We start from the raw sequence: 13,736 nt of genomic DNA, 5'->3' as shown, positions 1-13,736 counted from the left end.
TATTTCTCCTGAGGTTACCTGTGGGTTTTTCTTTGCATCCCAAACACTAATTGCAATTTAAAAAGCCACAGGTGTGGGAAATTAACCTTTAATTGCCATTTAAACCTGTGTGTGTCACCTTGTGTGTCTGTAACAAGGCCAAACATTCAAGGGTATGTAAACTTTTGAGCACAACTGTATAAGCTATGTACTTTTTACTAGTAAAAATGAATAAATAAAAATTATATTGTTATTATTGCAGATATTCAGTCCCTATATCAACAATTGAATTACAGCTAGGAAATGTATTTCAGCATGTTAGATTTGGTTTTCCAGACATCTGGAAATTGATTTCAGATGTCAACAAAAATGAAGAATAACGAAAAAAATCTTAAAATACTTTAATACTACAATAACATTATCTGAAATTAACATTGCCGCTATTGGAAACCCAATGACAGATATTAAAAATTGTAATTCAATTGTTGATATCAGGAATGGATGTTTGTACTAGTAACAATGTAATCACTGATATCAAAATGTATCACTTTTACTAGTAACTTCACTAAAAATCCCCTTGAAGCCAGTGTCTTAAATGTCATTGCAAAAATGCCAAAGAAATGTGATGTTTGTATTTGGTTGCTTTGATACTGTATTAACTTTAGTAATTCATACATTTTAAGGGTGGCTCGAATACTTTTAGGGTCCACTGTATAGCATGCAGTAAGGGTTCATGAATTTGTGAGCATGCTTTGTTTCATACCTTTACGTGGTGGCCACGCCCCCTCCGTCTGAAGCCATATAAAGCCCGCGATTGCTCCGCCCCTTGTCAGTCTAGCCGTGAGATGTGGCGCGTAATGGACAACTGCGTCTGATACCCAAAGGTCAGTTGGACCGAGGCGAATGGACTTATTTCTCACATCATTTACGCAGCGAACTCTTCATTGTTTTGCGCACCGATCGCGCTCAAAATGCCTTTTCCGCCGATAAACCTGCACTCACGGATAACGTCTCCGAGAAAGGAGCTGTTCAGGAAAAAGAAGAGCAGGGACAATGTCGCGCCCCCGCAGTCCGCGTTCAGTCAAAGAACAGGAGACGACAAGGCATCGGAGAAAGATAAACTGTCAACATCGTGGCCATCGAGTCATTTAAAGCAGCTTGCACAAAGTAAGCCGAGGAGAGTGCCGCCAGATCCCGAAACGGACAGCAAGCGTTCATGGCTGAGCGTCCCCAAACCCTTGGCTACCTCATGCGAAAGCGTCCCGAGATCCAGTTCTGGAGAGTCCAGCCTTAAACATTCCTCCAGGACCTCTCTAGCAAAGGAAGAGGGCGAGCAGGAGATCCACTTCTCCCTCAGCCTGACCCCCGAAGCCATCCTGGTCATCCAAAAACGCAATCTGGAGAAACAGATGATGGCCAAGCAACAGAAGTGCTGCGCTTCGGCTGACTTGAGACACCGTCGCGTTTTCCCGTCCAAGAGAGCTCAGGGCAGCTCCTCCAATAATAAGAGCTCCGGACCTGTTGCCAAACTGGAGGGCTCCAATGACATTAGCACCATTGTGAAGATCTCCCTCCTCAATGATCAGCACAAATATGACGATGTGGAGTACGAGGAGGAGGATGGAGACGTGGACGAGACCGTCATGAGGAAGTGTAAAGAGTGGCTTAAAGGGGTGGAAAGTGCTTCTGCTTTTGGCAAAGTCGATAAACTGTCATCTTTACCTCATCTGAAAAGTTGATAACATGAACTGCTTCAGTCCACAAGGAAAGGTCCACTGTGAAGACTTCAGTAGTCCATGTTCTCTAAGACGGAGCGCAGCGGAATGACACAGAACACTGAGTCTCGAGACGCGATGAATTATTTTTAACATGACGCGCCGTCTTATAAAACGAAACGCTTATGGCGCTCAACGCAAAATAACAGCCATATATATAGACCAACAACAATAATAAAAAATAAAATAAAAAATAGCTCTGAACTATTTTTAACTTGACAAGTCTTAGCGTCTGTCTAACTCCTGCGCATATACTTAGACCATAAATAATAGCGCTGACGGAAAGCATTGTGTGAATGGTCATTAAGGGGGCGTTCATATAAAACTCGTTCTTGTGTTAAAAAATAAATAAATAGGCGGAGCGCAGAAGGATTGAACAGAACGCGTTTTTAAAGGTTTACAGTGACGTAAGCGATTGTTTTTTTATTATTATTATTAATATAGAATGGTATACAGAAAATGTTATACCTGAGATATCTCACCGGTCTCTGTGACAGCACTGGATTGTGTAAACAGCAAACAAAAATGTGACCGCGGCCCGCCAATCAGAAGACTTTGATGTGCTTTCTGCCTGTGAATCATTTTGCACGTTCTCATATTGTAGTAGTTGAAGTCATATTCAGATTCATAACAGCAGTTGGCTACAGGTGCTATTTAACTACTTTGGTGTTTTACAACCGTGCGAACACGCAAATTCTGCTCTTTTGTTCGAGTGAACATCTCATACGCTATCTTTGGAAGGCCGGGTTTTTGGAAAGAGGGGGCGTGTCTAATTCAACGGTTCAGTCTCGTGGAAGTTCCAGAATGGCTAAAATCGCTTACAGCACCTTTAAACTATGATATTAACACCTCTTAATAGAATGCAACAGTGCCCACCCACTTTTTCAGCCATATGTGTTCCGGAAGTATTTCCCCCGTTCATTTTCTTCCGTAGATTTTTTATAAACTCCTTCATTAAAGAGTTCTAAGCCATGAACCAAACCAACCAGCTCTGAGGTGAATCACAACATCACCGACTTTGTTTGAGGCAAAAAGTAATTGAAAATCGGACAAAAAGACAAAGTTTCAAGGTTGTGTACTTAACGTCTTTCATGAGGGCACAAACTACAATCCCATGAAGCATTGTGAATGATGTAATTGAATAAAAAAAGATGGCAATATATAAAACTATTGATTTGAGGTTGCTGATTACAAGTATAGAAACAATATACTTTACATTTATTGTAAAATATTCCAAAATGTACAAATATATAAGTAGTTTAAGGGTGAAGGGAGACCGACTTGGTTATGTCATTCACAGTGCATCATGGGAGTGGGCGGTCGCGCTGAATCGGTTTTGCGGGTTTCGTTGGCTGCGTTTCTCTGATTGGATGATATTTCACTGCTGTACCCTGGGTAATGTAGTTGTTTACCATGAATTCCCCTATCAAACACGATTTTTAAACGATGAAGTATAAATTACTCTGATGGCTGGCTTCAACAGAAGCATACACCATCCACAAACAATCTCGTAGCTTACGCTAGGTCTGTCTTTAAATGTTTACAAGTTATTGTTGAAACTCAATTAATCTGTGGGATAAATGAATGGGGTTTTTACTTCCGGAACCAGACTGTTGCACTCTAAAATGTGACGCAAGAAATTGTCCAGTGTAATGGCCCCAAATGATGCATTCATATTGGACGTTTTCTTGTCATCAAAAACAGCAACAGAAAAGAATGCATCCCTTACGCATTTTTTGCGCTGATTCTATATAAACACGTTTTTAGATGCCATATCAAGTTTACAAAAATGTCCACTCGTGAAAACACATCTTGAGACACCTGCGTTTTAGCTTTTTTGCGGAAGCAAGTGTTTGGTCTGAACGGCCCCTTACTCATCTTCCTTGGACTGGAATGTTTTCTGCATTGAAAAGTATTGCTGATGATCACTCAGAGAAATTTTGCAGGTTACCTCTATACTACATTGACTGAAAAAACATTGAGTTTTTTTGCACATTGCTATTTTCTTTCACTCTGATGGGCTGAATGACAGAGATGTTGCTGACAAACTATTGAAATCATATGGAGAATTGATTGGAAAAGGAGGAGAATGTCGAGCAGTGAAATGCATCCAGTGGCCATAGTCCTTCCTTTGTGCCAGAAAACAATTGCTGTCAAAGACGATACTGTCTGAGAGCCTTACAATAGACACTTAATATCTGAAACATTTTCAAAGTTTGTGTGAAATATGAACTGGGCGAACTGTTTGATCGACTAACCAGCCGTGTACAGTATTTATTTTGCAATGTGGATGTGTGTTTATATGCGGTGTGTTGTACCAAGTAATTTTTTAAGGGTTCTGATAATAAAATCCGAAAATGACTGTAGATGTTTTTTTTTTCTCTTTACCTGAACTATCGACTATAAACCACCAGAGTGTAAAACGACTTATATGTCTACCAAAGTCTTTCTTGCAAGTCCACTGTCAGCCATCTTTGGAATGCTCTCGGGAGGCCATTTCCAGTCATGAAAGTGCAGCTCCTATCTACTTGAATGGGGGAACACCGAAGTCTCAAAAATGGTTGGTCAAGATTACGATCAAAGAACAGATTTTAAATCAGCAGTAAAATCTGACAAAACTGGTATCATAAATTTAGCTTCTTTACCTCATTTTATGCTAAAAACATAATTTTCGTGGCTTGTATACCTAATGCGCACACTCATTCTAAAGTTGACTGACAGGTGATGTCTGTGTCTAAAAGGTGATTTTGGCTCTTTTACCTGTAAGGTGGGACTTCCTTTCTACAGCCGTTGATCGTTGGGCATTACAGTTTCTCCCATGCATTTGAATAGAATTGGCCCGGCTCTGCTAAATAGTCTCTGATGTCTACCGATATGGATTACCATATTAGCTATTGAAATTATTAGCCCATTAAGTGACTGAGGTGTGAAACTTCTAAAAGATAAAGTGTTGGAAAGATTTTACTGATGTTCCTAATTCTACGTACCAATTCTACATATCTTCAAGAACATATAATGGAAATTAAAAGGAAAATACATAGCCTCTTAATTTAAAAGGCAGCACACGTAGCCTGATACGTTGCCACGTTCCTTTGTTGCTAGTCTTGTGTGTAAATCTTACATGAGATGTCTTTCAAATATTAAGATAATTACGAAGGGTAAACTTGAGCACAACAGAGCTAGAATGAACAAAGTGACATGAATGGGCCAGTAGACATAAAAATGTCTGAGGTTGTGGGAAGAATACGAGTGGTTCGTGCTATGGCAACGAGCCCTTAAACACAGATTAGACGTGAGACTCATTCACACTTTGCTCTGAGCCCTTTCTGTGGATCAGCAGACACTGTGGAGACGAATTTTGTCATGAGGGAGAGAGAAATATATATATTAAATACAAAAATGCCAATTTCTTTATCGAATTTATGTAGGTCTGAATAATTGACGTAGGTTATATAAATGTAGTCTATGTGTACAGTCATTAGAATAACATACTAGCTATTGTGAGGAAACCTGTTTGCTTGTGGAGTGATTCTTAAAATTGTTTTAAGGCACCTTTTGATAAGAACCACTAGTTGATTACCAGTAACTAATATTGATGATTCAGAGACCTCGTTTTTGTTGCAAAACTGGTAAGTCTTTTTTATTTCTTCATTTTGTAAATTTCATTTACCTAAAATATGGAATATTTGCATAATTTAACTAAATTATGGGAATAGACTACAAATTCTGAAATTCAAAACTTTTTAAAATGGGTTTTTAAATTTCATGACAGACTTTTCTGCATCAGAAGAAGGAATTTGAGTCATAGACCTTTTTTAATTCTTAAATAGGCCTATTTATTGATTTGAATGAGTCCTTATGAGTTGAGAGACAACATGGAATATTTGTACTTTTATAAATTAATTTGCCACACCACAGGATTATTGAAGTGAACTGCAAAGGTGGTTAAAAATGGTAAAAAAAACTCACTCGGCAACCAGTTACAGCAAATGGAATACACACTTTCCCTTATACATAACCTCAAATAATAATGTTGAATTAAAAAAAAAAGTTCATATCCATGTTATTTGTCAGCTACATATTTACATCATAGCTCACTGGTCTGAATATGACGATGAAGATTGAAGATGCTCATCATGTCAGCTTGTTTCCACCCATCCTGGACTCTTACCTGTCAAGTCAAACACAGTGTTCTGAAAAGGTATGTGTGATTCTGTTAAAACAGAATGGTACCCAACCATACACTAGAATTACTATAATAATGATAAAAAATAAAAAACCTTTCAGACAAATTTCCACAAATAGCCTGATTGAAAGCAATAGTTTCCTCCTCATATACAGTAATTAAGTACATTATCTTGTCAGCCAATGTCAGTGTACAAAGAATAAAGACAATTACTTATCGTGACTTCAGTTTCAGACACCAACAATTGGAATATTTAGTGACAGATCTACTTTGGCTTTCATAGCTCATTTTACAATTTAGAAACATCTTACCCCAGCAATGGCCCCTTTTCATAATTTTTTATTTCATGCAATGACAACCAAATTATCAAATGTTTCTATTTATTTCCCATGATAATTGATTGGATTTTCCTCATTAAAAAGTTTTACTTCTAAAGACATGTGTATAAAACCATGACCACTCATGTGAGATGAATACTCCATTCATATCAGTAACCTTATAAAAGCTCTTTTATTCTACATGGGGCAGGGGCGCCTCATGGGGCAGCCAAATACTACTCAATCTCATTAACTGCCCTGTTATTGGACGCATTTATTAATGAATTAAACCTGGTTTACTGTACATAGTGAATTTCTACAATGGCATTAGTAACTGAAAACTACTGTGTTTAAATGAGGCATCATCCAGGCCACTAGGTGTCAGTGTAAGCCACTTCAGCAAACTTCAAAAAATTAGTGCACCTTAAAGGAATTCTCATATCCATCATAACGTCTTTACTTGTTTTTCATGACTTGTTTTCTGTCTGCTATTCAGAAAGTTATGAGATCAGTTATCACAATAGTAAAGTCAGGATGGTTAAGAATATTCAACTGCTGTCTTTTCTGATGTCATAATCACATCAACATGTTCATACAACTTCTCACTGTTAGCACCATAGTCTAAAAACTGTTACATAACTCTTGTGCACAAGTTAATGTATTGTTGTTTTTAGCCCCATCTGCAATATAAAGCCTCACATTTCTGCATTTGTGACAGTGATTCGCTCCATGGGGTGATGCCGGTTCAGTAAGGGACAGTTTAATCAGCTTACATCATCTCAGAACCTTAGAAAATTCCATTCTTCTGTGTCCTCATCCCCAACCATGCATGGAAAATAGTAGAATAGGGAAAGTACATTTGAACAACTGCTGTATTGGTCACCCTGGTTACAACTGGCAACAAAGTCCCCAGGTCAACTTCACAAGTCCTTTTCATTGGTTAAAAGCTATTGTGCTTTCCTCAATCCTTTTACACTTTCATTAGCTGATACTAGATTCTTTGTACTGATAATTCAATGTTCTACTTTTAACATTCTGTCCCAGTTTGCTAGTTTAGGGTGTTCTGTGGTTGTTATTGTGGAAATGAGAACATTCTTGATACGAGTGGAACTGTGCATGGGGTCACATTTGACTCTCACTCTCAACCATGCTCCTTAGTGTCTAATGATGTGAGGTAGGGCTGGAAGATATTGTATATGGGATATTCACAATTTATTTGCAATAATTTGTCTGGTGATATAAAATTAAGAAACATTAGCACTTTAGTTGGCACTTTCTTAAAGACTAATTGAACTAGTTTCACAACTATTCTCGTGACCTGCAACTTGCAAGTATGAGAGCATTAAGACAGAGATGTTTTAATAGTGCACTCTTAACTACAGTAGCATAATGTGTTTGAGTTGGTAAGTTCTGATCACTTCTGTGAATGATTTTAAATGGTCTATTTAAATGGATGGATTTAAAACTCTGATTCAACTTTTTGTTTGCATCATCAGTTAAAAATGTTCATCAAAGTCCCCATAAGGCATTTTTCATATATTAAAATTAGAGCTGTCAAAATTAACGTGTAACGATGCGATTAATTAAAAAAGTTTAATGTGTTTTGTTCTTAATCGCGATTAACACATTTACCATTAATAGGCTACAGCATAAACCAGCATAAACACTTGTTGGAAAGGGGAAACCTTTGCAATGTGACTGCCCGGACTCATTACACTGACACACACACTTCACAACACACACAGCAGTGATCCATTGTCAGTGATAAAGTGATTGGGAAAGGAGCTCTTAATGCTATTTGTTGTACAAAACAAGCCTAGGTGGAACTTGTGATAGAAATCAAGTATTTTGCAGCCTAAGTAAGCTGCATTTTAATTACTACAGAAGCATGTCAAGTCTTAAATATCAGAAAAATGTAGAATGAGACGTTTTTGTCTGCAAGCACTTTTCATATAGAGTTCAAATTCTCTGACACAAATCATGAATGCGGCTTTATGACTGCTGTAGGAAAGTGTATAGCCACAGTCTTCTGACAGATTAATATTGTGAAGGATGAGAGTTTAAGAGATTTAATGCCCTTTGCAATGAAAATGCAAACAATGTGGAGACTAGTTCTTTCAATTAGTCAAACTCCCACTTAAACTTTGGGAAACTTTTAATGCTAATTGAATTAGTGCTATTTTAGTGCATTTCTATCTTTATACTGTGGAAGGCTTTGTTTGGAAAATGCTAATAAAGCATTATATTGTTACATATTATTTTGTTTTCTTTCTTAAGATGGAAATAAATGCATTTTGACAGGAAAAGAAGGGTCAAATTTCAGCACTTTGAAACTCTGTGGTTAATCGTGAATAACTTCTAAAAAAATATGCGATTAATTGCGGTTAAAAAATTTTAAAAACTTTAATGCAGTGTGATCAATTCTATTTAAAAAATAATGTGTTAAAAATTAATGCAATCAATCATGCCCTTTGACCGTAATAGAAATAATTCCTACCATCGGACCATTCAAGCTTAAAGTACCAACTTCCTGTCTCAGTCAGTATAGGGCAGTAAGCGCAACTCCAGCTGTACAGGCAACAAACCACACTTACTGACAGCTGATAGCAAAAGATCAGAATGCATTTTTGCTTTCAAATACAGCTGAAATGAGTGCAACTCCGAATGCAGAGATCTCAAGATGTGTTTTTCTAAGTTTCAAACTACATTTAATTGGACACATAGTCTTAAAAAATGCTGTGTTTATAAAGCAACCAAAGTAAGATGCTCTAAAAGCGTCCATCTGCCGCAAGTGTACATTGACGCACAGTCTACCTTGGACAGATTGACAAATTAAATTGTAAAATGGATTGCTGTGGACTGTAGGCCAATGATAGGCTTATGTTCATGATATGGAAATAAACAATATATTGCATTCTAAAGCCACTCTTTGTATTGTCAATACTTTAGCTGTCTGCCACAATAATGTAGCTTAAAATACATTAGCTACATTATTGTGGCAGACAGGTAGAATATTGACAATACAAAAAGTGGCTTTAGAATGCAATATATTGTTTCAGATGTGCATTGCAATTAATCGCATATATCAATACTTGCAGGGAAAGGCCCTTATAATGATTATATATATATATATATATATATATATATATATATATATATATATATATATATATATTATTTAATCATTATAAATGTAATTATTTTTATTTGGGGGCCTTTCCCTGCAAGTACTGATATATGTAATTAATTGCAATGCATTATGTATATATAAAAAATAATAATAATAATTAAACGATTGACAGCTCTATTAAAAACCATAAGAAAATACTGCTGTTTATTACTAGGTACGCTTTTGTTATATTGGTGCATGGTGTTCATTTAGTGAAAAACTGTGCTTTGATCATTTTAAATTCGATTTTTACTCAATTCTTCTTCTTGCAATAAACATTTTGAAACACCCTTTCAAGCCGTTTCAGAGCAAATATGGAAACATTGAGATGAATATATAAATATTCAATACAAATATCGATTTATATTGTATACTGGAAAAAAAGAAGGCATGGCTGTGATGCTTCATTGCAACACATTACACAATGCATAATTACAGTTCAAATCAATGCATGGATAAAAAAAAAATTATATTCATTGCATACTCTTAAATATTTATACACTGTATCATATGTGATATATTTCATGTTTTCTAAATTCATACAAAAGTTTTCTGTAGGTAACAGACCTACAGATCGAAATTGCATGTTGTCAGTCTTGTGAGATTTATTCCTGCAGGGGGCACTTGATGCTTCAAAACCGAAACCTCCATTAATCCACATTTAAATCTAAGAACGCTTTATAAACTTTTGGAGATATTTTACACTGGATAGTTATTTTTAATAAAAAGTGATAATTGCAAGGATTCATACCTGTAAAAATCCACCTCAACATTATCTATAAAAGTATTTTTTTTCCCCCTCCCCTTTTCTCCACAATTTGGAATGCCTAATTCTCAATGCACTCTAAGTCCTCCTGGTGGCATAGTGACTCGCCTCAATTCGGGTGGAGGAGGACGAATCTCAGTTGTCTCCACGTCTGAGACTGTCAATCCGTGCATCTTATCACGTGGCTTGTTGAGCACGTTACTGCGGAGATGTAGTGCGTGGAGGCCCACGCTGTTCTCCACAGCATCCACACACAACTCGCCACACACCCCACCGAGAGCGAGAACCACACATTATAGCGACCACGAGGAGCTCACCCCATGTGTCTCTACCCTCCCTAGCAACCGGGCCAATTTGGTTGCTTAGGAGATCTGGCTGGAATCGCTCAGCACACCCTGGGTTCGAACTAGCAACTCCAGGGTGGAAGTCAGCTTCAATACTCGCTGAGCTACCCAGGCCCCCATATAAAAGCATTTTTAAAAATCCTCGTCCAGTAATAATGGATGACTGCGACTGGACCATCCTAGCCAGTGCTGAGAAAAGTAACAGGTACCACATGACATTGCTGTCTAGTTGGCCGATACCAACTTGTACAATGGAGGGGGCATATTTAAAGTAAAGCATATTTCAATAAATTGTTTAATTTAACTTTTGCCAGGAATATTTTTGAGTGTATTAAAGCTATGTAAAGCCTACATACTGTAGCTTCAAATTTAACATAAAATTGTTTCAATCTTAAAGCATGTTTTTGTCAATCCAAAATGTCAAAGTTTATCTTGACAAACTTTCATTCTCTAGTTTTGAAGTGTAATTAGTTATATAGAGACCTTTAAAGAAGGCCTAAATGCAGGTCCATTGTTACTAGATACTAGATACAGTACCTACATAGAGGTGAACATTTTACTTCAAGACACCTTGCGCTCACCTTTATATGGGAGGTATGATACATGAAAAAAATCTCAGAGCACTGATATCTTTAACCTCGTGCGACCCTGTGTTCACATGCGTGGATGTTATATTTTGGCTTTGCTATACGCAACGCAAAATTTTAATTTATTTAAATCAACTGATCTCAGTTCAGGTCACTCTGGGCTGTCAGTAAAGGGTTAAGCTTTTGACACACCAAGTCATGTGTCAAAACAACATAGTGCCGATCACAGCAGAGTTTGTCTCTGGGAGAAACGGCAACAAAACTACATAAATAGGAATCAGTTGAGGATTTCCCAAGCTACAAAACTAAACTTATTTTGCACGTGTGAATGGGTTAAAATTTCTCTTTTAGTATTCTATTTCTATTTTAGCCAGCCCTGAGTTGGTGCCCCCCTGAGTTGTGGTGCCCCTGGGCATTCGCCCAATTGCCCATATGGTTGATCTGCCAATGCACGCTGCTAAACACAATGTACACTAATGTGTGCTTTAGCACATTTTCCTTAGAAATCCTAGATTTACTGTGAATTATCACATTCAAAATCAATGGGTTCATCCAAAAGCTGAAATGTTGCTTTCAGAGGCTTTATATGGTGTTAGGATGAAAATAAGGTGCATTTCAGATAGCGGTGCAGACAGACAGCACACTGGAGGTTACGTCATTCACTAAATAGGGAGCAAGGGAGCATCCTATAGCTCTCTATGCAACTAAGTGCATTCACTCCAAAAAACTGACCAAATGTTCAGTTTCAGGCTGCAGATGATGTTTGGACCACTCAACATGTTTGGCAGACATGTGACAATGATTATCAGTACATAGATTCACAATTTATAATGTATAATTTTATTTTAACATGGTTGGCTGTGATTGGATGATGCTGGCCATTACTTTGAATCAGAATCTAATGTATGTAACGTCTCAAAAACATGAATAAACAAACAATTTGTTGAAAAAATTGGACTTTCTACAGCTTGGTATTATTTAAAATTTCACAACTCAGTCCCACTGTCCACATATGTGGACATCACTTTTTAGGAAAACTATTTGCTATAGAATTTATTTATTTATTTATTTATTTATTTTTGCATGTTTATTAGGTGCTACTAGTTACAAATCAAAAAGGGAAATGGAACATGCACAAAGCAGTCACGCGCAGGTCTCAGGAAGTTAAATTTCACCTTTTTTGCATAAAGTTGATAATGTGAACATCTCATTACAGGCAGTATGTAATACCATCTGTTAAACATTATTTTGTATCCACAGGACACCAGCTGCATATGTTCTGAGACCTTTGAAACAATGCTACCTTTGCAGTACATGTCAAACCTTAACCAGTGTTGCACCTGCATTCTTGAGTCAGTGATGCACAAGAAGAGTTGTGTAACAATAAGTGGCAGATATTACATAAGAAGTGGCAGCAGGAGGGAATTATCTGTCCTGGACAGTCTCAAATTGATGTTCTGGCAAATAACAGCTTTATAAAATGGGTTTCCAGGAAGCTGAAAAGAGACATCAAAACAAAAATACTGTCTCTCTTATTGCACTTTATAGGCTGTATAAGTGAAATGATCAAAAAGATAGTTCCAACAATTTCTCATTAAATGAGCTGCTTTCAAATCCATTGTATAATGCTGATAAACACACATATGACAACACATTTTATAATAATGTGAAAAGTTGCTATGTTGCTCGGCAACCATAACAGTATGCCACCAATGCTCAATGCGACTTTTACCACCCTAAACCTGCTTACACATGGTATAAATTACTGTAACACATGACCTCCAGAATCTTATTGTTTATATATATATATATATATATATATATATATATATATATATATATATATATATATCCCAGGAGATTAGCAGTTACAGAAATACTCAAACCAGCCCGTCTGGCACCAACAATCATGCCACGGTCAAACTTTCACATTTTTTCCGTTCTGATTGTTGATGGTAACATTAATTGAAGCTTCTGACCCGTATCTGCATGATTTTATGCACTGCACTGCACTGCTGCCAAATGACTGGCTGATTAGATAATCACATGGATGATTGTTGGTGCCAGATGGGCTGGTTTGAGTATTCTGTAACTGCTGATCTCCTGGGATTTTCATGCACAACAGTCTCTGTTGACGGAAATGCCTTGTTGTTGAGAGAGGTCAACAGAGAGTTCTGATTCTAAATTCTGATTGGACGAGCCATGCTCGGAGCTGTTGTAATATGGTGATAAAAGAACACCTGTGAATGCACATTGAATTCTATTAATGCCTCAAGTTGCTACATTACTTGGCAACTGTAAACAGCCTAGAGGTAGGCTAATAAACTATATTATTTGGCAGAATTGTTTAATTACAATCATTATGGTTAATAAATACAACTATACAATATAATCTGTGCAATTACTCACAATGCCTAGATAGCACACATACATTTCCGAGATGTCTGTGTTAGATATTTTCATCTGGAAAGCATCACAATCGAATTACCATCTGCTATACTTATTGACATACATCTTATAGACATATTGCAGATGAGCAATCAATGTTAAAAATACATCTTCCAGATGTAAACACACACATCAAATAGATTCAGGGTGATGTACAGTACGTGT

At 37.0% G+C, this 13,736-nt stretch overlaps 1 protein-coding gene across 1 annotated transcript; it reads left to right on the top strand.

The window, feature by feature from the left end:
- Positions 1–775: 775 nt before the first annotated feature.
- Positions 776–4,120, top strand: prr18 (proline rich 18). The gene has a single exon (XM_051648108.1). The coding sequence runs from the start codon at positions 951–953 to the stop codon at positions 1,716–1,718; it is 768 nt and encodes a 255-aa protein (XP_051504068.1). The 5' UTR covers positions 776–950; the 3' UTR covers positions 1,719–4,120.
- Positions 4,121–13,736: the final 9,616 nt, after the last annotated feature.

Source organism: Myxocyprinus asiaticus, chromosome 21, assembly GCF_019703515.2.
Source record: "Myxocyprinus asiaticus isolate MX2 ecotype Aquarium Trade chromosome 21, UBuf_Myxa_2, whole genome shotgun sequence".
NCBI lineage: Eukaryota > Metazoa > Chordata > Actinopteri > Cypriniformes > Catostomidae > Myxocyprinus > Myxocyprinus asiaticus.
This window is presented reverse-complemented; position numbering and strand designations above follow the sequence as displayed.